Raw genomic sequence first — 25,535 nt, forward strand, 5'->3', positions numbered from 1 at the left:
GCTGAAGTCAGGACTGGGTCTACATAGAGGATCAGATTACAAAATCCACTTCAGCTGAGAGACCAAGCTCTCAGCAACTTAGCAATAAGGTTAACTCCTGCACTGCTGGCACAAAGCAGCTAGGTCAGAATACAGGTGAAGAGTTTCTGTTCACTGTGTGTGAACGAGGCCCAAAGCGCTGCGGTTCTCTGGAACCTCTCTTTTGCGGTAGCCCCGTGACACAGTGACTGCACCAGCAGAATAGTGAGTGCAGCTCTGGGGTATAATACAGGATGTAACTCAGGATCAGTAATGTAATGTGTGTACACAGTGACTGCACCAGCAGAATAGTGAGTGCAGCTCTGGAGTATAATACAGGAGGTAACTCAGGATCAGTAATGTAATGTATGTACACAGTGACTGCACCAGCAGAATAGTGAGTGCAGCTCTGGGGTATAATACAGGATGTAACTCAGGATCAGTAATGTAATGTATGTACACAGTGACTGCACCAGCAGAATAGTGAGAGCAGCTCTGGGGTATAATACAGGAGGTAACTCAGGATCAGTAATGTAATGTGTTTACACAGTGACTGCACCAGCAGAATAGTGAGTGCAGCTCTGGAGTATAATAAAGGATGTAGCTCAGGATCAGTATTGTAATGTATGTACACAGTGACTGCACCAGCAGAATAGTGAGTGCAGCTCTGGAGTATAATACAGGAGGTAACTCAGGATCAGTAATGTAATGTATGTACACAGTGACTGCACCAGCAGAATAGTGAGTGCAGCTCTGGGGTATAATACAGGATGTAACTCAGGATCAGTAATGTAATGTATGTACACAGTGACTGCACCAGCAGAATAGTGAGAGCAGCTCTGGGGTATAATACAGGAGGTAACTCAGGATCAGTAATGTAATGTGTTTACACAGTGACTGCACCAGCAGAATAGTGAGTGCAGCTCTGGAGTATAATAAAGGATGTAGCTCAGGATCAGTATTGTAATGTATGTACACAGTGACTACACCAGCAGAATAGTGAGTGCAGCTCTGGAGTATAATGCAGGATGTAACTAAGGATCAGTAATGTAATGTATGTACACAGTGACTGCACAAGCAGAATAGTGAGTGCAGTTCTGGGGTATAATACAGGATGTAACTCAGGATCAGTAATGTAATGTATGTACACAGTGACTGCACCAGCAGAATAGTGAGTGCAGCTCTGGAGTATAATACAGGAGGTAACTCAGGATCAGTAATGTAATGTATGTACACAGTGACTGCACCAGCAGAATAGTGAGTTCAGCTCTGGTGTATAATACAGGATGTAATTCAGGATCAGTAATGTAATGTATGTACACAGTGACTACACCAGCAGAATAGTGAGTGCAGCTCTGGAGTATAATACAGGATGTAACTCAGGATCAGTAATGTATGTACACAGTGACTGCACCAGCAGAATTGTGAGTTCAGCTCTGGTGTATAATACAGGATGTAACTCGGGATTGGTTTTGTTTGTATACTGTGACTAGTTTATGTGGATTATGGATTCTGTAGCTGTTTCGTTTGATTCTGTGATGTGAATTCATTAGTTTAGCAATACCTTTTGGACAATCAGGGTTTGTAGGTGCAGGTGTTTGCTTCTGGCAGAGAATTACATCACTTGTAGTACTACAGTCTCCACCTGTATACTCCACTGTAAGCTCTCTTATGGTTTTGCTTTACAGGATTGTGAAAGTATGGAGGCAGTGGAAGGGTTAATGACCCTTTGCTGTTATTAGGATGAATTCCAATAAGGAGGAAAGAAGCAAATAAACATCTTATTAATATTAATGGGGGACTTCATTATCTGCCGGACAGGGAAGCCAGACTGAGACAGACGCTGCGAGGCGAGGATCTCATCCCCGGGCTGTCTCTCCCCACATCCCTGTCTTCTCTTCTCTCATCCTTGCTGTCTTTTTTTACTGTAATTCTCTCTCCCTTTCTATCTTTTGTTGGGTGTCTCTTGTGTCTTTTTCTTTCTGTAACCATTGTGAGCCATTTCTGTTTAATTGTCTCTCCCCACCATTCACTTTCCTCCCTTGTTTCTCACCTCTCTTCCCTCATGTTTCGTCCTCTTCGCACTCCCCAATATCTTTCCTCCATTGCTGCTTTCCTCTCTCTTCTTTTAATCTTCACGTTTCTTACTTTACCCATTTAATTTCCTTTTTTTTCCAGTGAACTTTCCTTTCCCTTTTCCTCTTCCCGCTCTCCCAGCATTTCCTCCTAATCTTCCCTTCTCTCTTCCTTGTACTTATCCCCTTCTCCTTTCACTCTTCATCATTCTTTCTTCCGTTCTGTTTTCCTCTTACTCCTGTTCTCTATATCTCTTCCTACCTCTATAGCTCCTTCTCCCTCTATTCCTTCGCCTGCTTTTTTCTCTTGCAACAAACCATCAATATCGCTTCCCCTTTCTAAGTTTTTTGTTTCTTCCAGTCCTTTTTTCTATCCATCTTCCTATCTCCCTTTCTTTCCCTCTACTTTTCCCTCTCTCTTTTTGTGTTTCTGTATTTCTCTGTTCCTTCGTCCTCTTTGTTCCTCTTCCTTTCTCTTTCTTCCTCCACCACTTTCATTTTTTTGCTTTCTCAGTCTCTCCTCCATTTTATCTTTTTTTAATCATTTTACTCTATATAACTTTCTCTTACCTTTCTATTTCTTTCTAATCTCTGCCTTTCTCCCTCCCTCTCTGTCTTCCTCTTCCTTTCTCTTTGTTCCTCCTCTTTTCATCTTTTATACCTCCTCCCTGCCTTTCTTTGCCTTTCTTTGCCCTTTTCTAACTCACTTTCTGTTTTCCTCTTCCTCCTCTCTCGTTTCTCCCTCTTTCCATCTTTCACTTTTCTTATTTTTCCTTTATCTCACTTTTTTATTCTCTCCCTCCTCCTCAGTCTTCTCCTTCCCCCTCCCTTCTATTCCTTCCTGTATTTTTCTCCTTTTTTATTTTCTTCCTTTCTCCTTCCTTTCTTGTTCTCTTTCCCTCTTTTTCTCTCTCCCTTCCTCTCTCCCCGTTTTTCTCCTCCTTTGTTTCTCACTCTGCCTGCTCTCATTCATTACTGCCTTTAATCTTAGCTCTTTCTCCCTCCTCTTCTTCGCTTTTCTTGTTCTTCCTTTGCCTTTTTATCCCTTTCTCTTTTTCTTCCTACCCTCTTTTTTTTCTTCATCCTCCCCCTCTCTATTTCCTCCTCAACCTCCCTACCTCCCTCTCTTTCTTTGTTTTCCCTCTCTTATCATTTTTCCTCATCCTCTACCTTTCATTCTCTCTCTTTTCCTATTTTCTTCTTATTCTTCCCCTCTTTTTTCCCCTTACTCCTCCTCTCCACCTTTCCATTCTCTCCCTCTTCCCTCCCTTGTTTTTCCTCCTCCTCTCTTCTTTTAATTCTCTTCTTATTCTCTCCCTCTTCCTCCCCCTTTTTCCTCCTCTGCTCTACGTTTCATTTTCTCTTCTCCTCTACCTCTTCTCCCTCTCTTTTTCCTCCTTTCTACCTTCCTATCTTTTCCTCTTCTCACCTTATTTTGTTCCTCCTCCTCTCTTACTTTTCATTCTCTCTTCCTATTTTTTCCTCTTCTCCCCCTCTTTTTTTCTCCTCCTCTCTACCTTTCATTCTCTGTTCCTATTCTGTCCCTCTTCTCGCTCCTTTTTTCCTTTTCATCCTCCTCTCAACCTTGCTATTCTCTCCCTCTTCTCACCCTCTCTTTTCCCCTTCCTCCTCCTCTCCACCTTTCCATTCTCTCCCTCTTCCCTCCCTCTTTTTTTCCTCCTCCTCTCTTCTTTTAATTCTCTTTTTATTCTCTCCCTCTTCCTCCCCCTTTTTCCTCGTCTGCTCTACTTTTCATTTTCTCTTCTCCTCTACCTCTTCTCCCTCTTTTTCCTCCTTTCTACCTTCCTATCTTTTCCTCTTCTCACCTTATTTTGTTCCTCCTCCTCTCTATCTTTCATTCTCTGTTCCTATTCTCTCCCTCTTCTCGCTCTTTTTTCCTCTTCCTCCTTTCTACCTTCCCATTCTTTCCCTCTTCTCCCCCTCTCTTTTCCTCTTTCTCCTCCTCTCTACCTTCCTATTCTCTCCCTCTTCTCCCCCTCTTTTCTTCCTCCCACCTTTCTCCATCTTTCTTCATTGTGGTACATTTTCGTCCTCTGCTCCATTCATCGCAGCTGAGATTACCTTTCTGACTATCTTGTAGGATCAGTAACTCCCCAGCGTCTCTTGCCCTCTCCCCTGCGTCCTCTTCTTTGTATCGCCCCCCATCGCACTGTGTACCCCCTCCTTCTATGACTGACTGCTCTGCGTACCGTGACTGACTTGCCCTGGCAGCGCACACCTGGACGGGGCGAGGGAGCTGGCAGCACTGGGCACCTATGTTCTCCGTATCACTAAAGTGTCGGCTGGGGATTATAAAGCGACGAGTGAAAGGTACGAAAACCTTGTGACTTAAATCTGCAGCGTCGTCCGCAGAAGCTGCGCTGTGCCAGGCTGGAGACATTGAAATATTAGCTGTTTGGCTACAGGACGTACTTGCTTTACCTTCAATACAATCCATTGTTCCCTGCTATTAACAATTGCAGCCAGTGAAGACCCTGACTGTAGGCTGTATCAATGGGATGATTGACAGGAAGTGCAGAGACCTCCCTGCCCCATGATCTCTGCTCTACCCCTGTGTTCAGCAGCTTTCCTTATTACGCTGCTGCACTATTATAAGTCGCAGGCTACGGTTTACTGGCCCTTTAAGACACTTGAGTGACAATTGGGTCATGTTTTGCAGACTTCAAGTTTCTTTTTCAAGTAGGATAAGATGATTAAGAGTCTGCAGGTCTCTGAAGAAGCAGAGGGTGCCCTGTAATGCTAAGACATAGCAACATACCTGGATGAGTTTATTATGAAGGCGACTCTGCAATGCACCACAGGGATCCGGAGACACAAATAATGTTCTATTTTCTGGATGCACTTAGTAAAAGCCTGTGATGGAAGGAGAGGGTTGTAGCAGGTATGCGGCGGTGGCTGATCTTCCTGAATACTGATGTGCAGGGTTTCTGTACTGCTGCATACACCATACTCTAGTTGTTTCATTGCAACTATCACCAGATATAAACACTTTTAAATTGGGGACTTAAATTCAGAAATGTCACAAATGCAGAAAACGTCAGCTTGATATTACACCCCATGATGTAGCAAAGCTGTCATGTGTATGTACATGAAGAATAAGACTATTCATAACCATTATATCACTTGTTTCCTGCATATTTCACCAGCTTTTACTTCTGCCGGCTCTAATTTTCAGTTGTCTCAGAGCTAGTGGGTGGAAACAAGCTGCTATGATGTCTCCTATACATAGCACACACAAACATGAGGGGATTCATGCTCTCCTGTCTCTATGTAGCACATGTTCAGAAGCAGCAGGGGCATAGTGGAAAATATACAGCATTACTGAGCAGTGTAAATGTGAATCCACAACTAACTAGATAAAACACTTACTAGTAAACAGCAGCATGAATAAATATAGACATACTGATCAGTATAGCTTTGACTAGAGGTGCAGTCAAATAAAACACCCTTTAGAAAGCAGTAAAATAAATAATATCATTCAGAAATTCTCAGCAGTGTAGCTGTGAACCCAGCTCTAGAGTTAGATAATACACTTACTAGTAAGATATAGTGCAGCTCTGAGTGAGTCTGTGCCTATCACTCTTTACTCCCTTTTTTCTCTTTCTAGACTCAAAAGGCAGCTGTAAGCTGATCCCTCAGTGAGCTGCCAGTCTGTCCTGCTTTGATCAAGACTGATATTAGCAGATTTTTCCAAAGTAAATGATTATTTCAAGAGGCCGGGGGGAGGCGAAATGAGTCATAAGTGGAGAAAGAAGCAGATTTCTCTATGTTGCAAAGTTTCTTGTACTCACTTGTATTATTATAGAGGTTGTCCACTACTTTTTGATTGATGACTATATTATCCAATATCGATGTCAGCTGATCGGCGGGTGTGTTAGGTGCCAGACCCCGGCCAATCAGACATTGATGACAGTAATGGACAACTCTTTAATTTATGAAAAGTTTGTTGAAATGAAAGATTGATTTAAAATGTCAAGTTAAAGTTTGATACATTTGTGTCATCATACCAATTTCTTTTTGGGTACTATTGTGGACTGATGTTGAGATACAACATGTCTTACTCTAGTCACATCTAGAGCTGCATTCACATTTGCCCTGGCTAGTTTCGCTATTCTTCCCTCTGCTGGTTCAGTGTCTGAATTGTTGTGGTTTATTATGGGGCATGAGATGTTGCGCAGATGCCCGGAAATATATACAGTCATGGCCGAAAGTTTTGGCATCCTTGAAATTATTCCAGAAAATGAAGCATTTCTGACAAATAATTATTGCACTTATACATGTTTTGTTAAACGCACATGTTTGAGGACTTGAGAACAAAAACTGGTGAAAAATATCAATAATCTCAAGGTTACAAATCCATCTCCAGAGATCTTGATGTGCCTTTGTCCACGGTACACAACATAATCAAGAAGTTTACAACCCATGGCACTGCAGCTAATCTCCCAGGATGTGGACGGCAGGGAAACATTGATGAAAAGATTGCAACACAAGATAGTCCGGATAGTGAATAATCAGCCCTAATCAAGTTCCAAAGAAATTCAAGCTGTCCTGCGGGTTTAGGGTGCATCAGTGTCAGCGTGACCTATCTGTCCACAAGTGAATGAAATTAAATGCTATGGCAGGAGGCCCAGGAGGACCCCACTGCTGACACAGAGACATACAAAAGCAAAACTGCACTTTGCCAAAATATATGCGAGTAAGCCAAAATCCTTCTGGGAAAGCGTCTTGTGGACGGATGAGACTAAGATAGAGCTTTTTGGTAAACCAGTACCAGAATGAGCCCTACAAAGAAAAGAACACAGTGCCTACAGTCAAATATGGTGGAGGTTCAAAGATGTTTTGGGGTTGCTTTGCTGCCTCTGGCACTGGGTGCCTTGACTGTGTGCAAGGCATCATTGAATATTTTTGGAGTTTTGCATGAAATTATGTCCAATTTGCCTTTTTTTTCTCTGTTTTTTTTATGTTGTTACAATACACAAAAAAGGCAATAAATGTGTATAACAAAACGTGTGTAATTGCAATAATTGTCTGGGAGAAATACTTAATTTTCTGGAATAATTTTAAGGGTGTCAACACTTTCAGGAATAACTGTATATATACACACACTCCACAGCATTGAAATTGCAACACCAAAAAGTGGTGGAATGATGGAAATCATGGAGATGTTACTGATTTGCAAATGCAGAAAAAATGGAAACATTTTCAAACCCTCCTTATGGAGTACTAGACTGTGGCCCGATTCTAACGCATCGGGTATTCTAGAATATGCATGTCCCCGTAGTATATGGACAATGATGATTCCAGAATTCGCGGCAGACTGTGCCCGTCGCTGATTGGTCAAGGCAACCTTTATGACATCATCGTCGCCATGGCAACCATTATGACATCTACGTCGATACTGTGCCCGTCACTGAATCAGAAATGTGGGATTTCTACATCCTTTATGACATCATCGTCGCTGTGCCCATTGCTGATTGGTCGAGGCCTGGCGGCCTCGACCAATCAGAGACACGGGATGTCTACGTCCTTTATGACATCATCGTCGCTGTGCCGGTCGCTGATTGGTCGAGGCCTGGCGGCCTCGACCAATCAGAGACGCGGGATTTCTACATCGATACTGTGCCCGTTGCTGATTGGTCGAGGCCGCCAGGCCTCGACCAATCAGAGAGGCGGGATTTCCAGGACAGACAGACAGAAAGACAGACAGACGGCCCAATTCTAACGCATCGGGTATTCTAGAATATGCATGTCCCCGTAGTATATGGACAATGATGATTCCAGAATTTGCGGCAGACTGTGCCCGTCGCTGATTGGTCGAGGCAACCTTTAGGACATCATCGTCGCCATGGCAACCATTATGACATCATCGTCACCAATCAGAGACCTGGCGGCCTCGACCAATCAGAGACGCGGGATTTTGTGGCCCGATTCTAACGCATCGGGTATTCTAGAATATGCATGTCCCCATAGTATATGGACAATGATGATTCCAGAATTCGCGGCACACTGTGCCCGTCATTGATTGGTCGAGGCAACCTTTATGACATCATCGTCGCCATGGCAACCATTATGACATCTACGTCGATACTGTGCCCGTCGCTGAATCAGAAACGGCCTCGACCAATCAGACGCGGGATTTCTACGTCCTTTATGACATCATCGTCGCTGTGCCCGTTGCTGATTGGTCGAGGCCTGGCGGCCTCGACCAATCAGAGAGCCGGGATTTCCAGGACAGACAGACAGACAGACAGAAAGACAGACAGACAGACAGACAGACGTGCAGGATTCCCGGCTCTTCCAGCCTCTACTGCTGTCACTGAGGTTATTAATGGCCGTTTGTTGAATATTCTGCCGCTGACTGCACTTGGGCAAATCATCAAGATCCGCTGCTGTCAGCTACTGTGTAATCACAGACCAATGAAGTTCCAGATATGCTCCCATCAGATTGGTGGCATGGCGTTTGGGTCTTGTAGTAGGACACATTTATGATTGCATTTCTATATAAAAGCGGCAACATAGGTCATATATTCTAGATAGTTCATATCGGTCTTGGAACAAATACATTTATGTTTCATCCATTTTTCTATGCAAAAAAGTTGCAGTTTGCTCATGTTTTCACATTAACGTGTGATATTTGACGCATGGTCTCACACTCTTATCTAACATTGCGTACCACCGTGCTTAAACAGTTACTTTGTTGTAACTTGCACCAAACAATTGATACATTTGGAGCGATGGAGTTGAAGTGACTTTGCTAAACATTTGCCATAAATGATGCCATTTTTGATAAATGTGGACTTCTTTGTCATATTTGATAAAGGGCCTGTAGTGACCAAAGACAATTGTGCAAAATACTGCTTGAGAGCGGTCAGTGCTTTTCTGGCGAGGTGGTGGAGAATGTGTTTTTTGGGATGAGCATTTAGTCTGGTGGGTCATGAGCAATTCCCCCCTGAATTGCAAAAGGGTGCAGGATATCTTATCTCTCTCCTTCGTAGTGACTCCTGAGAGTGACATGACATTTGGACTGTTTTAGGCTACTTTCATGCATCATGTTTTCGCCTTCAGGCTCAAACCGGCTAATTTGAAAAAAAAAAAATCGGTCCAGCGAATGTTGCCGCCGGATCCGTTTTTTTCCCATAGACTTGTGTTTGTGCCGGATGACCTTGCGTATCATCCGGTTTTTGCCGGATCCGGCAAATCTGCCGTTTACGGTTTCTGGAAAAAACATCCATAGCAACACTTTTTGTCTCCGGCGAAAAAGCCGGAAACGCCGGATCCGGCGCTTCTGGCTGTTTGCTAGAATGGAAGCCTATGAGAGCCAGAAGGTGCCGGATCTGGAAAATGACAGATTCCGGTGCCGGATTCCGTTTTTTTAAACTGCGCATGCTCCAAATTTTTTTATCCAATTATCTGGATAGGCTAGTCAGATCCATTGAAAAAAAAGGATCTGTCGCATCAGTTTTTCACAATCTGCACCGAATCCGTTTTTTCCAACATTCGCCGGATTGTGCCTGATGCAAAAAACCTGATGTGTGAAAGTAGCCTTAAGGAACCTAACTAGTAACCTGCAATGGTTTTCTTTGCAAAAACATCAGTGAAACTCTTATTCAATTGTATTGTCCACGCTTTTCAATGGCTCACAACTACACGTGCACCGATTGAGGTGTCACCCACATCATGGTAGCCATCTCTCACAACTGTACAGCCCAGTCGTAACTTGTAAGTTCTGTGCAATTATTTGGAAGCGACTAAAGATCCACGGTGCAAGACTGCAAACAAATCCTGACTATCATTTCATTTGGAGCTCTGAACTTGCAGCTGCACAAGCAAAGTGTAAAAGAAAGCAGAAAAAAACCTCAACTGCTGGACCTCCACCACATCACGGTAGCCATCTGCCACAACATCACAGCCCAGTCATAACTTGTGACTATTGTGCACTATTTGGAAAAGTTTAAAGCTCCATGATGTCAGACTGTAAACAAATACGGCTGTCACCTCATCAGGAGCTCTGAACTTGCAGCTGCACAAGCAAAATGTAAAGGAAAGCAAGAAAAGCTCAACAACTGGAGTTGCGAAACAGCAACAACCAACATGGCTGCACTTCATTTTGCAAAAATAGTTTACTCAATCATTTTGCTCAATCTAGTTTACTAATGAGTACCATAAGTAACTTTGGGTGAAAATTCTTTTTTAAGATATTAGGACTGAGATGAGGATCGTGACTGAGCTGTAGCAACTCCTTCCTCATCTCGTTGCACTGTTTATTTGAGAAGGATCAGGATTGTTGCAAATACGCTCTCTGTAAAATAAAACATCTCAGCAAAGAATTGAATTCCCATATTCCTAAAGAGTCGCATCCGACTAAGGGCTTAGTCTCGGGCTGGAGTCCAACAAAACAGGTGGGTCGTGTGATCCAGGATTCTTAAAAATGAATGCAAACACTGAAACCTCTGCTGACTGCTCAGTTACATAAACAAACCCAATGATGGCGGTCACAGGGGAATCCAAGGAAAAGAACTCAAAGAGGCCGAGCAAATTCAGGAGAAAACACTATGAATATTACTATGGAATAAACTAGATGAACGGGTGAGTACAAACATCAAAAGAACAGAAAATACATAGTGATAACCCCAGTGTACACTGCAAGGACAAGGTCTGTATATTATATCAGGAATCGGTATTATAGTAGTTATATTCTTGTATATTGGGGCAGTATTATAGTAGTTATATTCTTGTACATAGGGGCAGTATTATAGTAGTTATATTCTTGTACATAGGGGCAGTATTACAGCTGTCATATTCTTATACATAGGGGCAGTATTATAGTAGTTATATTCTTGTACATAGGGGCAGTATTATAGTAGTTATATTCTTGTACATAGGGGCAGTATTATAGTAGTTATATTCTTGTACATAGGGGGCAGTATTATAGTAGTTATATTCTTGTACATAGGGGAAGTATTATATTAGTTATATTCCTGTACATGGGAGCAGTATTATAGTAGTTATATTCTTGTACATAGGGGCAGTATTATAGTAGTTATATTCTTGTACATAGGAGCAGTATTATAGTAGTTATAGTCTTGTATATGGGGGCAGTATTATAGTAGTTATATTCTTGTACATAGGGGCAGTATTATAGAAGTTATATTCTTGTACATAGGAGCAGTATTATAGTAGTTATATTCTTGTACATAGGGGCAGTATTATATTAGTTATATTCCTGTACATGGGAGCAGTATTATAGTAGTTATATTCTTGTACATAGGAGCAGTATTATAGTAGTTATATTCTTGTACAGAGGGGCAGTATTATAGTAGTTATATTCTTGTACATAGGAGCAGTATTATAGTAGTTATATTCTTGTACATGGGGGCAGTATTATAGTAGTTATATTCTTGTACATAGGAGCAGTATTATAGTAGTTATATTCTTGTACATAGGGGCAGTATTATAGTAGTTATATTCTTGTATATTGGGGCAGTATTATAGTAGTTATATTCTTGTATATTGGGGCAGTATTATAGTAGTTATATTCTTGTACATAGGAGCAGTATTATAGTAGTTATATTCTTGTACATGGGGGCAGTATTATAGTAGTTATATTCTTGTACATAGGAGCAATATTATAGTAGTTATATTCTTGTACATAGGGGCAGTATTATAGTAGTTATATTCTTGTACATAGGAGCAGTATTATAGCAGTTATATTCTTGTACATAGGAGCAGTATTATAGTAGTTATATTCTTGTACATAGGAGCAGTATTATAGTAGTTATATTCTTGTACATAGGAGCAGTATTATAGTAGTTATATTCTTGTACATAGGGAACAGTATTATAGTAGTTATATTCTTGTATATAGGGGCAGTATTATAGTAGTTATATTCCTGTACATAGGAGCAGTATTATAGTAGTTATATTCTTGTATATTGGGGCAGTATTATAGTAGTTATATTCTTGTACATAGGGGCAGTATTATCTACTATATAATTGTCTAAGGGTCACTTCCGTCTTTCTGTCCTTCTGTTTGTCTGTCTGTCATGAATATTCATTGGTCGCAGCCTCTGTCTGTCAAGGAAATCCAAGTCGCTGATTGGTCGCGGCAAAACAGCCATGACCAGTCAGCGACGGGCACAGTCCGGAAGAAAATGGCCGCTCCTTACTCCCCGCAGTCAGTGCCCGGCGCCCGCATACTCCCCTCCAGTCACCGCTTACACAGGGTTAATGCTGGCGGTAACGGACCGCGTTATGCCGCAGGTAACTCACTCCGTTACCGTCTTATTAACCCTGTGTGACCAAGTTTTTACTATTGATGCTGCCTGTGCAGCGTCAATAGTAAAAGGATCTAATGTTGAAAATAATAAAAAAAATTAAAAATCATTATATACTCACCTTCCGCTGATTTCCCGCTCCTCGCCACGCTCCGGTAACCGCTCCATGCAAACGGCAGGTTCCAGTGGCAAGGATGGCATGCGACAAGGACCTGCCATGACATCACGGTCATGTGACCGCAACCTCATCACAGGTTCTGCGTGCCTGCACGAGAAGGACCTGCCATAACGTCACGGTCATGTGATCGAGACGTCATCACGGGTCCTGCGCTACCAACCCTGGGACCGGAAGCTGCCGAGTGCACCGAACACAGGCAACATGACTACAAAGGCTCCCTCGGAAGGTGAGTATATGTTTATTTTTTATTTTTTAACCTGTGACATACGTGGCTGGGCAATATACTACGTAGCTGGGCAATATACTACGTGGCTGTGCAATATACTACGTAGCTGGGCAATATACTACGTGGCTGGGCAATACACTACGTAACCGGGCAATATACTACGTGACTGGGCAATATACTACGTGGCTGAGCAATATACTACGTGGCTGGGCAATATACTACGTGGCTGGGCAATATACTACGTGGCTGGGCAATATACTACGTGGCTGGGCAATATACTACGTGGCTGGGCAATATACTACGTGGCTGGGCAATATAGTACGTGACTGGGCAATATACTACGTGACTGGGCAATATACTACGTGACTGGGCAATATACTACGTGGCTGGGCAATATACTACGTGAACATGCATATTCTAGAATACCCGATGCGTTAGAATCGGGCCACCATCTAGTAGTACTTATATTCTTGTACATAGGGGCAGTATTATAGTAGTTATATTCTTGTATATAGGGGCAGTATTATAGTAGATATATTCTTGTATATAGGGAGCAGTATTATAGTAGTTATATTCTTGTACATAGGGGCAGTATTATTGTAGTTATATTCTTGTACATAGGAGCAGTATTATAGTAGTTATATTCTTGTACATAGGATCAGTATTATAGTAGTTATATTCTTGTACATAGGGGCAGTATTATAGTAGTTATATTCTTGTACACAGGAGCAGTATTATAGAAGTTATATTCTTGTACATAGGGGCAGTATTATAGTAGTTATATTCTTGTATAAAGGGGCAGTATTATAGTAGTTATATTCTTGTACATAGGGGCAGTATTATAGTAGTTATATTCTTGTACATAGGGGCAGTATTATAGTAGTTATATTCTTGTACATAGGAGCAGTATTATAGTAGTTATAGTCTTGTACATAGGGGCAGTATTATAGTAGTTATATTCTTGTACATAGGAGCAGTATTATAGTAGATATATTCTTGTACATAGGGAGCAGTATTATAGTAGTTATATTCTTGTACATAGGAGCAGTATTATAGTAAGGAAAAAGCAGAAGTCCAGCGCGGGTGATGTCCATAAAAAATACCTTTTATTCCATATTCGTTAAAAGCACATAAATCCAAAGTCCATCTTCATATCCATAGACACAAAAACGGGTGATTCATACCAGTGACAGTCACAGGCTTAAAGTGCATTAAAATCATACGCGTTTCAACGGTCGTATTTCCAGTATTATAGTAGTTATATTCTTGTACATAGGAGCAGTATTATAGTAGATATATTCTTGTACATAGGAGCAGTATTATAGTAGTTATATTCTTATACATAGGGGCAGCGGTATAGTGGTTATATTCTTGTACATAGGAGCAGTATTATAGTAGTTATATTCTTGTACATGGGGGCAGTATTATAGTAGTTATATTCTTGTACATAGGAGCAGTATTATAGTAGTTATATTCTTGTACAGAGGGAGCAGTATTATAGTAGTTATATTCTTGTACATAGGAGCAATATTATATTAGTTATATTCTTGTACATAGGAGCAGTATTATAGTAGATATATTCTTGTACATAGGAGCAGTATTATAGTAGATATATTCTTGTACATAGGGAGCAGTATTATAGTAGATATATTCTTGTACATAGGGGCAGTATTATAGTAGTTATATTCTTGTACATAGGAGCAGTATTATAGTAGTTATATTCTTGTACATAGGAGCAGTATTATAGTAGTTATATTCTTGTACAGAGGGAGCAGTATTATAGTAGTTATATTCTTGTACATAGGAGCAATATTATATTAGTTATATTCTTGTACATAGGAGCAGTATTATAGTAGATATATTCTTGTACATAGGAGCAGTATTATAGTAGTTATATTCTTGTACATGGGGAGCAGTATTATAGTAGTTATATTCTTGTACATAGGAGCAGTATTATAGTAGATATATTCTTGTACATAGGAGCAGTATTATAGTAGATATATTCTTGTACATAGGGAGCAGTATTATAGTAGATATATTCTTGCACATAGGAGCAGTATTATAGTAGATATATTCTTGTACATAGGAGCAGTATTATAGCAGTTACCATATGTATTTGTATTTGTATATTCTGTATCCTGGCTGCCGCATTCACTCACATTCACCGCCCTTGCTCTGTTCACATTGCTTAAGTTATATTCTTGTACATGGGGAGCAGTATTATAGTAGTTATATTCTTGTACATAGGGGCAGTATTATAGTAGATATATTCTTGTACATAGGAGCAGTATTATAGTAGTTATATTCTTGTACATGGGGAGCAGTATTATAGTAGTTATATTCTTGTACATAGGAGCAGTATTATAGTAGTTATATTCTTGTACATAGGAGCAGTATTATAGTAGATATATTCTTGTACATAGGAGCAGTATTATAGTAGTTATATTCTTGTACATGGGGAGCAGTATTATAGTAGTTATATTCTTGTACATAGGGGCAGTATTATAGTAGTTATATTCTTGTACATAGGAGCAGTATTATAGTAGTTATATTCTTGTACATAGGAGCAGTATTATAGTAGATATATTCTTCTACACAGGGAGCAGTATTATAGTAGTTATATTCTTGTACATAGGAGCAGTATTATAGTAGTTATATTCTTGTACATAGGAGCAGTATTATAGTAGTTATATTCTTGTATGTAGGGAGCAGTATTATAGTAGTTCTATTCTAAGTCCAGCGCTGTATGTCCATAAAATGCATTTTCTTTAATCCATAGCTTCAAATAATATTAAAACAATTATGTCATAGACCAGACATTAAAATCATACGCGTTTCAACGCAAGAACGTGTGTCTTAATCATTGGCCATCTTGATTATTTAGGACCATTCCATGTCGGGGTTGCAGTACTGCAATGTGTACCTGTTTGGCTGAAAGCAATGAATCTTCCCGCGTGTGTCAGCTCACATGTAGTCTTGATGATGATCTGATTGGATGGATTACTGACCTGTAGATATTGCTTACAATAAACTGAACAGACGCGTGCACCAAATTCTCCGATCTCCGCTCCTGTTAAATGTGTCACATTGTATAAGTGTAAAGATGGATGTTGCACAACATGTAAAAGCGTAGAAGTAACATAAACAAAAGGCTACGCAGCCCCCCTGCTGTATCACTAACCATATATACAAATACAGGTGCTTCTCACAAAATTAGAATATCATTAAAAAGTTAATTTACTTCAGTTCTTCACTACAAAAAGTGAAACTCATATATTCTATAGACATAGAGTCATTACAAACAGAGTGATCTATTTCAAGTATTTTTCTGTTAATGTTGATGATTATGGCTTAAAGCCAATGAAAACCCAAAAGTTATTATCTCAGTAAATTGTAATAATTTATAACACCAGCTTCAAAAATGATTTAAAAAAAGAAAAATGTTGTCCTACTGAAATGTATGTTCAGTAAATGCTCTCAATACTTGGTCGGGGCTTTTTTTGCATCAATAACTGCATCAATGCGGCGTGGCATGGAGGCGATCAGCCTGTGGCATTGCTGAGGGGTTATGGAAGCCCAGGTTGCTTTGATAGCAGCCTTCAGCTCGTCTGCATTGTTGGGTCTGGTGTCTCCTCTTCCTCCTGACAATACTCCATAGATTCTCTATGGGGTTAAGGTCAGGTGAGTTTGCTGCCAATCAAGCCCAGTGATACTGTTGTTTTTACACCAGGTATTGGCACTTTTGGCAGTGTGGACAGGTGCAAAGTCCTGCTGGAGAATGATATTTCCATCTCCAAAAAGCTTGTCGGCAGAGGGAAGCATGAAGTGCTCTAAATTGTCCTGGTAGGCGGCTGCGCTGAATTTGGTCTTGATAAAACACAATGGACCTACACCAGCAGATGACATGGCTCCCCAAACCATCACTGATTGTGGAGACTTCACACCAGACCTCCAGCAGCTCGGATTGTGGCCTCCACTCTTCCTCCAGACTCTGGGACCTTGATTTCCAAACGAAATGCAACATTTACTTTCACCTGAGAACAACACTTTGGACCACTGACAACAGTCCAGTTCTTTTTCTCCTTGGCCCAGGTAAGACGCTTCTGGCGTTGTCTCTTGGTCATGAGTGGCCGGACACAAGGAATGTGACACTTGTCGCCCATGTCCTGGAGACGTCTGTGTGTGGTGAAGCAATGACTCCAGCAGCAGTCCTCTCCTTGTGAATCTCCCTCTAATTTTGAATGGCCTTTTCTTAACAATCCTTTCGAGGCTGTGGTTATCCCGGTTGCTTGTGCACCTTTTTCTACCACACTTTTTCCTTCCACTTTCCATTAATATTCTTGGATACAGCACTCTGTGAACAGCCGGCTTCTTTAGCAATGACCTTTTGTGGCTTCCCCTCCTTGTGGAGTGTGTCAGTGTCGCCTTCTGGACATCTGTCAGTCAGAGTCTTCCCCATGATTGTGGAGCTACTGAAACAGACTAAGGGACCTTTATAAACGCTTAGGAGCCTTTACAGGTGTTTAATGTTAATTATTCTAATTTACTGAGATAATGACTTTTGGGTTTTCATTGGCTGTAAGCCATAATCATCAACATTAACAGAAACAAAACACGTGGAATAGATCACTCTGTGTGTAATGACTCTATATGGTATATTAGTTTCACTTTTTGAATTGAAGAACTGAAATAAATTAACTTTTTGATGATATTCTAATTTTGTGGGAAGCTCCTGTAGTTATACATCTTCTTGTATGTAGTGCTATGGACAGTAATAATTGTGTATGTACAACTGTTGTAACCTGGGCATCTCCTGTATATAATTATATGCGTACAGCTGGTATAACCTGGGCATCTCCTGTATATAATGATATGCGTACAGCTGGTATAACCTGGGCATCTCCTGTATATAATTATATATGTACAGCTGGTATAACCTGGGCATCTCTGTATAATTATATATATACAGCTGGAATAACCTGGGCATCTCCTGTATATAATTATATATGTACAGCCGGTATAACCTGGGCATCTCCTGTATATAATTATATATGTACAGCTGGTATAACCTGGGCATCTCCTGTATATAATTATATATGTACAGCTGGTATAACCTGGGCATCTCTGTATAATTATATATATACAACTGGAATAACCTGGGCATCTCCTGTATATAATTATATACAGTGGGGCAAAAAAGTATTTAGTCAGTCAGCAATAGTGCAAGTTCCACCACTTAAAAAGATGAGAGGCGTCTGTAATTTACATCATAGGTAGACCTCAACTATGGGAGACAAACTGAGAAAAAAAAATCCAGAAAATCACATTGTCTGTTTTTTTATCATTTTTTTTGCATATTATGGTGGAAAATAAGTATTTGGTCAGAAACAAACAATCAAGATTTCTGGCTCTCACAGACCTGTAACTTCTTCTTTAAGAGTCTCCTCTTTCCTCCACTCATTACCTGTAGTAATGGCACCTGTTTAAACTTATCAGTATAAAAAGACACCTGTGCACACCCTCAAACAGTCTGACTCCAAACTCCACTATGGTGAAGACCAAAGAGCTGTCAAAGGACACCAGAAACAAAATTGTAGCCCTGCACCAGGCTGGGAAGACTGAATCTGCAATAGCCAACCAGCTTGGAGTGAAGAAATCAACAGTGGGAGCAATAATTAGAAAATGGAAGACATACAAGACCACTGATAATCTCCCTCGATCTGGGGCTCCACGCAAAATCCCACCCCGTGGGGTCAGAATGATCACAAGAACGGTGAGCAAAAATTCCAGAACCACGCGGGGGGACCTAGTGAATGAACGGCAGAGAGCTGGGACCAATGTAACAAGGCCTACCATAAGTAACACACTACGCCACCATGGACTCAGATCCTGCAGTGCCAGACGTGTCCAACTGCTTAAGCCAGTACATGTCCGGGCCCGTCTGAAGTTTGCTAGAGAGCATTTGGATGATCCAGAGGAGTTTTGGGAGAATGTCCTATGGTCTGATGAAACCAAACTGGAACTGTTTGGTAGAAACACAACTTGTCGTGTTTGGAGGAAAAAGAATACTGAGTTGCATCCATCAAACACCATACCTACTGTAAAGCATGGTGGTGGAAACATCATGCTTTGGGGCTGTTTCTCTGCAAAGGGGCCAGGACGACTGATCCGGGTACATGAAAGAATGAATGGGGCCATGTATCGTGAGATTTTGAGTGCAAACCTCCTTCCATCAGCAAGGGCATTGAAAATGAAACATGGCTGGGTCTTTCAACATGACAATGATCCAAAGCACACCGCCAGGGCAACGAAGGAGTGGCTTCGTAAGAAGCATTTCAAGGTCCTAGAGTGGCCTAGCCAGTCTCCAGATCTCAACCCTATAGAAAACCTTTGGAGGGAGTTGAAAGTCCGTGTTGCAAAGCGAAAAGCCAAAAACATCACTGCTCTAGAGGAGATCTGCATGGAGGAATGGGCCAACATACCAACAACAGTGTGTGGCAACCTTGTGAAGACTTACAGAAAACGTTTGACCTCTGTCATTGCCAACAAAGGATATATTACAAAGTATTGAGATGAAATTTTGTTTCTGACCAAATACTTATTTTCCACCATAATATGCAAATAAAATGTTAAAAAAACAGACAATGTGATTTTCTGGATTTTTTTTTCTCAGTTTGTCTCCCATAGTTGAGGTCTACCTATGATGTAAATTACAGACGCCTCTCATCTTTTTAAGTGGTGGAACTTACACTATTGCTGACTGACTAAATACTTTTTTGCCCCACTGTATGTACAGCTGGTATAACCTGGGCATCTCTGTATAATTATATATATACAGCTGGAATAACCTGGGTATCTCCTGGATATAATTATATATGTACAGCTGGAATAACCTGGGTATCTCCTATATATAATTATATATGTACAGCTGGAATAACCTGGGTATCTCCTGGATATAATTATATATGTACAGCTGGAATAACCTGGGTATCTCCTATATATAATTATATATGTACAGCTGGTATAACCTGGGCATCTCCTGTATATAATTATACATGTACAGCTGGTATAACCTGGGCATCTCCTGTATATAATGATATATGTACAGCCGCTATAACCTGGGCATCTCCTGTATATAATTATATATGTATAGCTGATATAACCTGGGCATATCCTGTATATAATTATATATGTACAGTTGGTATAACCTGGGACTATTCTGTATATAATTAGATATTTGCAGCATTTTTCTTTCTTTTTGTAATGAATCCAGATCAGTTTGTTTTCTTCTGGGGGGAGGGGGGGGAGGGTGTCACACGTTTTCTGAGCTGATCTTTGATTTAAAGGGTTAATTCTTATTTTTTTCCATAAGACAGAGTAGCGCTTCTCCCAGGACTTAGTGCTGCATAATCTCCTCGGCTCGTTCTGTGTGGTTACTGAATGCTTCAAAGGAACAGCTTAATTAGCAGAGAAATCCGGAGCTTTTTTATGTTGACATTAATAATAAAAAAAAAATTAACTTTGCCGCCTGTGTGTGTTTTAATTGCTGCTTACGAGGCCCTCTGTGCATCCGATGAGATCTTGAAAAGAAAATCTGGAATTTGCTTTTTGCATATAAATGCAGCAGAGATGGGACGAGTTTTACCTCTGGAGACCCCCGAGCACACTGCAGGGCTACAGTTTACAGTAAACGCCCCCTCCAGCAGCAACTGCGCGAACTTGGAAGAATTATCATCTGCAACTTTTTGTAGAAACTTTTTGCTTTTTCTTAACCAATATACATGGGGAACTGTGACACCAGCACTCCTGAAATATTCACCTTAAACCTGTTTCATGAAGTGGTCGGAGTCAGATTTCTGGTGTAAAACCTCTTGAAACGTTGCAACACTTTTTTGAAACTTGTCGTAGTAACCTGAGGATGCGGATAAACTTGAACACAATAGTGGAGGAGGAGGAAGCCGCGACAATTCAGCCTGAGCATCTGAGTCTCAGCGCAGTAGGCCCGATGAGGTCCCCAGATCCCACCTGCTGTGCAGAGCCTCAATCCGCACTGAGCAAAGCAGGACATCGTGGGCAAAGGGCTGGAAGAGTCGTTTTTAAGTTTTCTATTTTATCAGTGAGAAATTGTGGGGGTCTGTGTGGACTAAGGAGGCCTCATACCTTGCAGGTAGTGCTGCAGGGTCCTCATACTGTTTGTATGGGGGGCTGTGTGGACTAAGGAGTCATCATACTTGGAGCGCTGTAGGGTCCTCATACTGTCTATATGGGGGGCTGTGTGGACAAAGGAGGCACCATACTGTGCTGAGAGTGATGTAGGGTCCTCATACTGTCTGTATGGGGGGCTGTGTGGACTAAGGAGGCCTCATACTTTGCTTGGAGCGCTGTAGGGTCCTCATACCGTCTGTGTGGACTAAGGAGGCACCATACTGTGCTGAGAGTGCTGTAGGGTCCTCATACTGTCTGTATGGGGGGCTGTGTGGACTACGGAGTCATCATACTTGGAGCGCTGTAGGGTCCTCATACTGTCTATATGGGGGGCTGTGTGGACAAAGGAGTCATCATACTTGGAGCGCTGTAGGGTCCTCATACTGTCTATATGGGGGGCTGTGTGGACAAAGGAGTCATCTCTGTGCTGAGAGTGCTGTAGGGTCCTCATACTGTCTATATGGGGGGCTGTGTGGACTAAGGAGGCACCCTACTGTGCTGAGAGTGCTGTAGGGTCCTCATACTGTCTGTATGGGGGGCTGTGTGGACTAAGGAGTCATCATACTTTGCTTGGAGCGCTGTAGGGTCCTCATACTGTCTATATGGGGGGCTGTGTGGACTAAGGAGGCACCATACTGTGCTGAGAGTGCTGTAGGGTCCTCATACTGTCTATATGGGGGGCTGTGTGGACTAAGGAGGCACCATACTGTGCTGAGAGTGCTGTAGGGTCCTCATACTGTCTGTATGGGGGGCTGTGTGGACTAAGGAGTCATCATACTTTGCAGGTAGTGCTGCAGGGTCCTCATACTGTTTGAATGGGGGGCTGTGTGGACAAAGGAGGCACCATACTGTGCTGAGAGTGCTGTAGGGTCTTCATACTGTCTGTATGGGGGGCTGTGTGGACAAAGGAGGCACCATACTGTGCTGAGAGTTCTGTAGGGTCTTCATACTGTCTGTATGGGGGGCTGTGTGGACTAAGGAGTCATCATACTTTGCTTGGAGCGCTGTAGGGTCCTCATACCATCTGTGTGGACTAAGGAGGCACCATACTGTGCTGAGAGTGCTGTAGGGTCCTCATACTGTCTGTATGGGGGGCTGTGTGGACAAAGGAGGCACCATACTGTGCTGAGAGTGCTGTAGGGTCCTCATACTGTCTGTATGGGGGGCTGTGTGGACTAAGGAGTCATCATACTTTGCTTGGAGCGCTGTAGGGTCCTCATACCATCTGTGTGGACAAAGGAGGCACCATACTTTGCAGGTAGTGCTGCAGGGTCCTCATACTGTTTGAATAGGGGGCTGTGTGGACAAAGAAGGCACCATACTGTGCTGAGAGTGCTGTAGGGTCCTCATACTGTCTGTATGGGGGGCTGTGTGGACAAAGGAGGCACCATACTGTGCTGAGAGTGCTGTAGGGTCCTCATACTGTCTGTATAGGGGACTGTGTGGACTAAGGAGGCCTCATACTTTGCTTGGAGCACTGTAGGGTCCTCATACTGTCTGTATGGGGGGCTGTGTGGACTAAGGAGGCCTCATACTTTGCTTGGAGCGCTGTAGGGTCCTCATACCGTCTGTGTGGACTAAGGAGGCATCATACTTTCCTGAAAGCACTGTACAGTCTTTATACCGTCTGTAGGAGGGGCTGTGTAGTGCTGTAGGGTCATCACACTGTGTGGGGGTCTATGTGGACTAAGGAGGCGTCGTAGTTTGCTGGGAGCGCTGTAGGGTCCTCATACTGTCAGTTGGGGTAATGTAACAGAATTCAGTGCATTATAGACATCCTGAAGTTCTGTGCTCTGAGTAATATTGAGGTGTAGGGTCCCAATCATGATATCTCTCCTCTATAGCTTTAAGGCCTAAGAAAGGAGAAAACTTATTTCTCCTCCTAGACTGATGTTCACTCTCAGTTCATGTGTAAAATCTATATTCAGTGAAGACAGAATCCCCCATTAATAATAATCTTTATTTTTTATATAGCGCTAACATATTCCGCAGCGCTTTACAGGTTGCACACATTATCATCGCTGTCCCCGACGGGGCTCACAATCTAAATTCCCTATCTGTATGTCTTTGGAATGTGGGAGGAAACACACGCAAACACAGAGAGAACATACAAACGCTTTGCAGATGTTGTCCTTGGTGGGATTTGAACCCAGGACCCCAGCGCTGCAAGGCTGCTGTGCTAACCACTGAGCCACCGTGCTGCCCTGAGATATGCAGTGACAGCTAGTGCTCACAAATTCTATGGCGAACGTGCGGCGAGCTAGAGGCCGACACAGACATGCTGCTGCAAGTTCTCTTGCAATGACAAGCGCAGGTCTCCATAGAACTTCATAAGCACCAACCGTCATCTCTTATCTCAGTAAAAGGAAAACCTGTATCCACTGGTCACAGATGTTACCAAGGAATTGAGACTTTTGAGAATGAACGGTCATTCCTGGGGGAGAAAGAAACAGATTTCTATGATGAGATACATTACAAAGTTTCTGTTTTTCACTTTTACTATTGGCTGCAACTTTTTTTTCTTTGCAGAGTAAATCTGCTTTCACACTATCAGTATTTGGTCAGTATTTTACATCAGTGTTTGTAGCCAAAACCAGGAGTGGGTGATAAATGCAGAAGTGGTGCATATGTTTCTATTATACCTTTCCTCTATTTGTTCCACTCCTGGAGGCTCAGGTCCGGCTCCCTCTTTGGATGCAGTTTCTTGATATCTTTCATGTTTTATACTGACCAGCTGATCTCTTGTGGTGACTGCACAGATCAGACGCCGGCCCAGATTTTGCATGAGGCCTGAGCTCGGGTTTTGTATTACAGGTGCTGCAGGTGATAGGTGTGGATTAGGGCAGTGCAGGTCAATGTGAGATGCAGCGTGGAGCCCAGGGCTGCTTTCCCTAATGACAATAATGAGGTGGAAGTCAAGGAAAGGTCAGAGTCCTCCATACTGTAAGCTAATTTTCTGTGTACGTAACAGGATACTTTGTAGATGGGACTCAGGTTTGTGTCAGCTGCAAGGAAAATATTAATTGAACAGAACAGATTTTCGGCCGTGTGTCAATATCATCTCACACTGTCCCATGGAAGTCAATGTTCCCAGCAGCTCTGTATGCAGCATTATATGGACACGGATGTGAAAACTGAACCAACGCTGTGATCTCCAAACTGTATTTCTTTGGCTATGATGTAACTACAATTCCCAGTCTTCACTTGTTGGGAAATGCTGGTAGTTGTAGTTTTGCAAAGTGTAAGTTACATCAGGATTTGTATGCTTCTCTGCCCATGGCAAATACAATACAATAATACATTTATCTGCATTATCACATAGTAAACTACTGTGCTCCCAGCCTCTATGGAAATCCTAACATTACTGTGTTTTTTTTTTACAGTTGATACAAAGTTTAGAAGTTATTTCAATATGTTTAATAAATAGCAATCCTCCAGGTGTCCTATAATCTGATACATTGTTGCTGTGAGACATCTGTGCTGTATTGTGGTTTTCTGCACTCACTTGTAACCTGGGGTCAGATAGAGAAGAGTGCCCCCTATGGATGAAATGATTGTATTGTCCATACTTTACAACAATGTGGAAGGTCCAGGAGACTCAGAAAAAAAAGAGGGGAGACTTCCTGGAAGATTAAGGCTATGTGCACACGTTCAGGAATTCATGCAGAAAATTCCTGTGAAAATCCGGACATTTCTGGCAGATTTCCGCATGAAATCCGCATGCATTTTTTGACGCGGTTTTGACGCGGTTTTTGTGCCAAAGCCTTCAGGAACACGAGCGCTCCCTGGAGGTTTCCTGTGCTGGGCACTAGGATGCTCCATCATCCAACAGACCTCCAGCGACTAAACGCACATTCAGTGGTTGGGAAAAGAGGGCCTGATCATGGAGTACATTTCTGCGGTGTGGTTAGCGCATTGCACTCCATAATTGTTCCAAAAAATTTCCTGTTATGCTTGTAGAATCTACAACCATTAATTTCTGTGGAGAATGGCCACTTCTGGTCAGCCACCTATGTGTTAAAGTGGTGGTCGGGACCATGATCACCTCATTTCCATTGGGGGGGGGGTGAATGGGTGCAGCGATTGGGGGCTCAGTTGTTACCGTGACACTCTCTTATTTCCTTATAGTCTAAACTCTGTTAAAGTAATTTTGTTTCTTTTCTACCAGTAACTAATTATTTTTTCTCCCTCTCTTTGATGAAAGTTGACGTTCTGGTAGAAAACTTGAATGTTTCATTTCTGTCATTTTGTGATTGTTGAAAATGGAAAAAGCAAACATGTAATTTACAGCAGATATTTTCTGCCAAACTTCATTACTGTGCGGGGGTCTGACAGCACAAGCTCCGGTAAAGTCATGCAGATTTTCTGCCGTTCAGACATTTACGACATCCATATATATAACTAATCCCACACAAATATTGGTGGGAAGAAAGAAGAGATCCCATGATAAAAACCAAATGTTTATTAGTATTCTTTTAAAAGTTTAACAATAAAAAAGCAAAATGACCGTAGGCGACACCAAAAGACAAGGAACAAAAT

The 25,535-nt window shown here is 41.9% G+C and overlaps 1 protein-coding gene across 2 annotated transcripts in view; it reads left to right on the forward strand.

Moving 5' to 3' along the window:
* The window catches only part of GRIP2 (glutamate receptor interacting protein 2), a 111,828-nt gene that overhangs the window by 17,971 nt on the left and 68,322 nt on the right, over positions 1-25,535 (forward strand). The window contains exon 1 of one of the 2 annotated variants that reach the window (XM_069736251.1): positions 4,245-4,424. The exons of the other annotated variant lie outside the window; for it this stretch is intronic. Coding sequence (XP_069592352.1) covers positions 4,370-4,424 — 55 coding nt within the window. The 5' untranslated portion in view covers positions 4,245-4,369. Of the gene's footprint in view, positions 1-4,244; positions 4,425-25,535 lie in introns of those variants that run through there. 2 annotated transcript variants of the gene reach the window in all.

The sequence above is a fragment of the Ranitomeya imitator genome, chromosome 8 (assembly GCF_032444005.1).
Source record: "Ranitomeya imitator isolate aRanImi1 chromosome 8, aRanImi1.pri, whole genome shotgun sequence".
Lineage (NCBI taxonomy): Eukaryota > Metazoa > Chordata > Amphibia > Anura > Dendrobatidae > Ranitomeya > Ranitomeya imitator.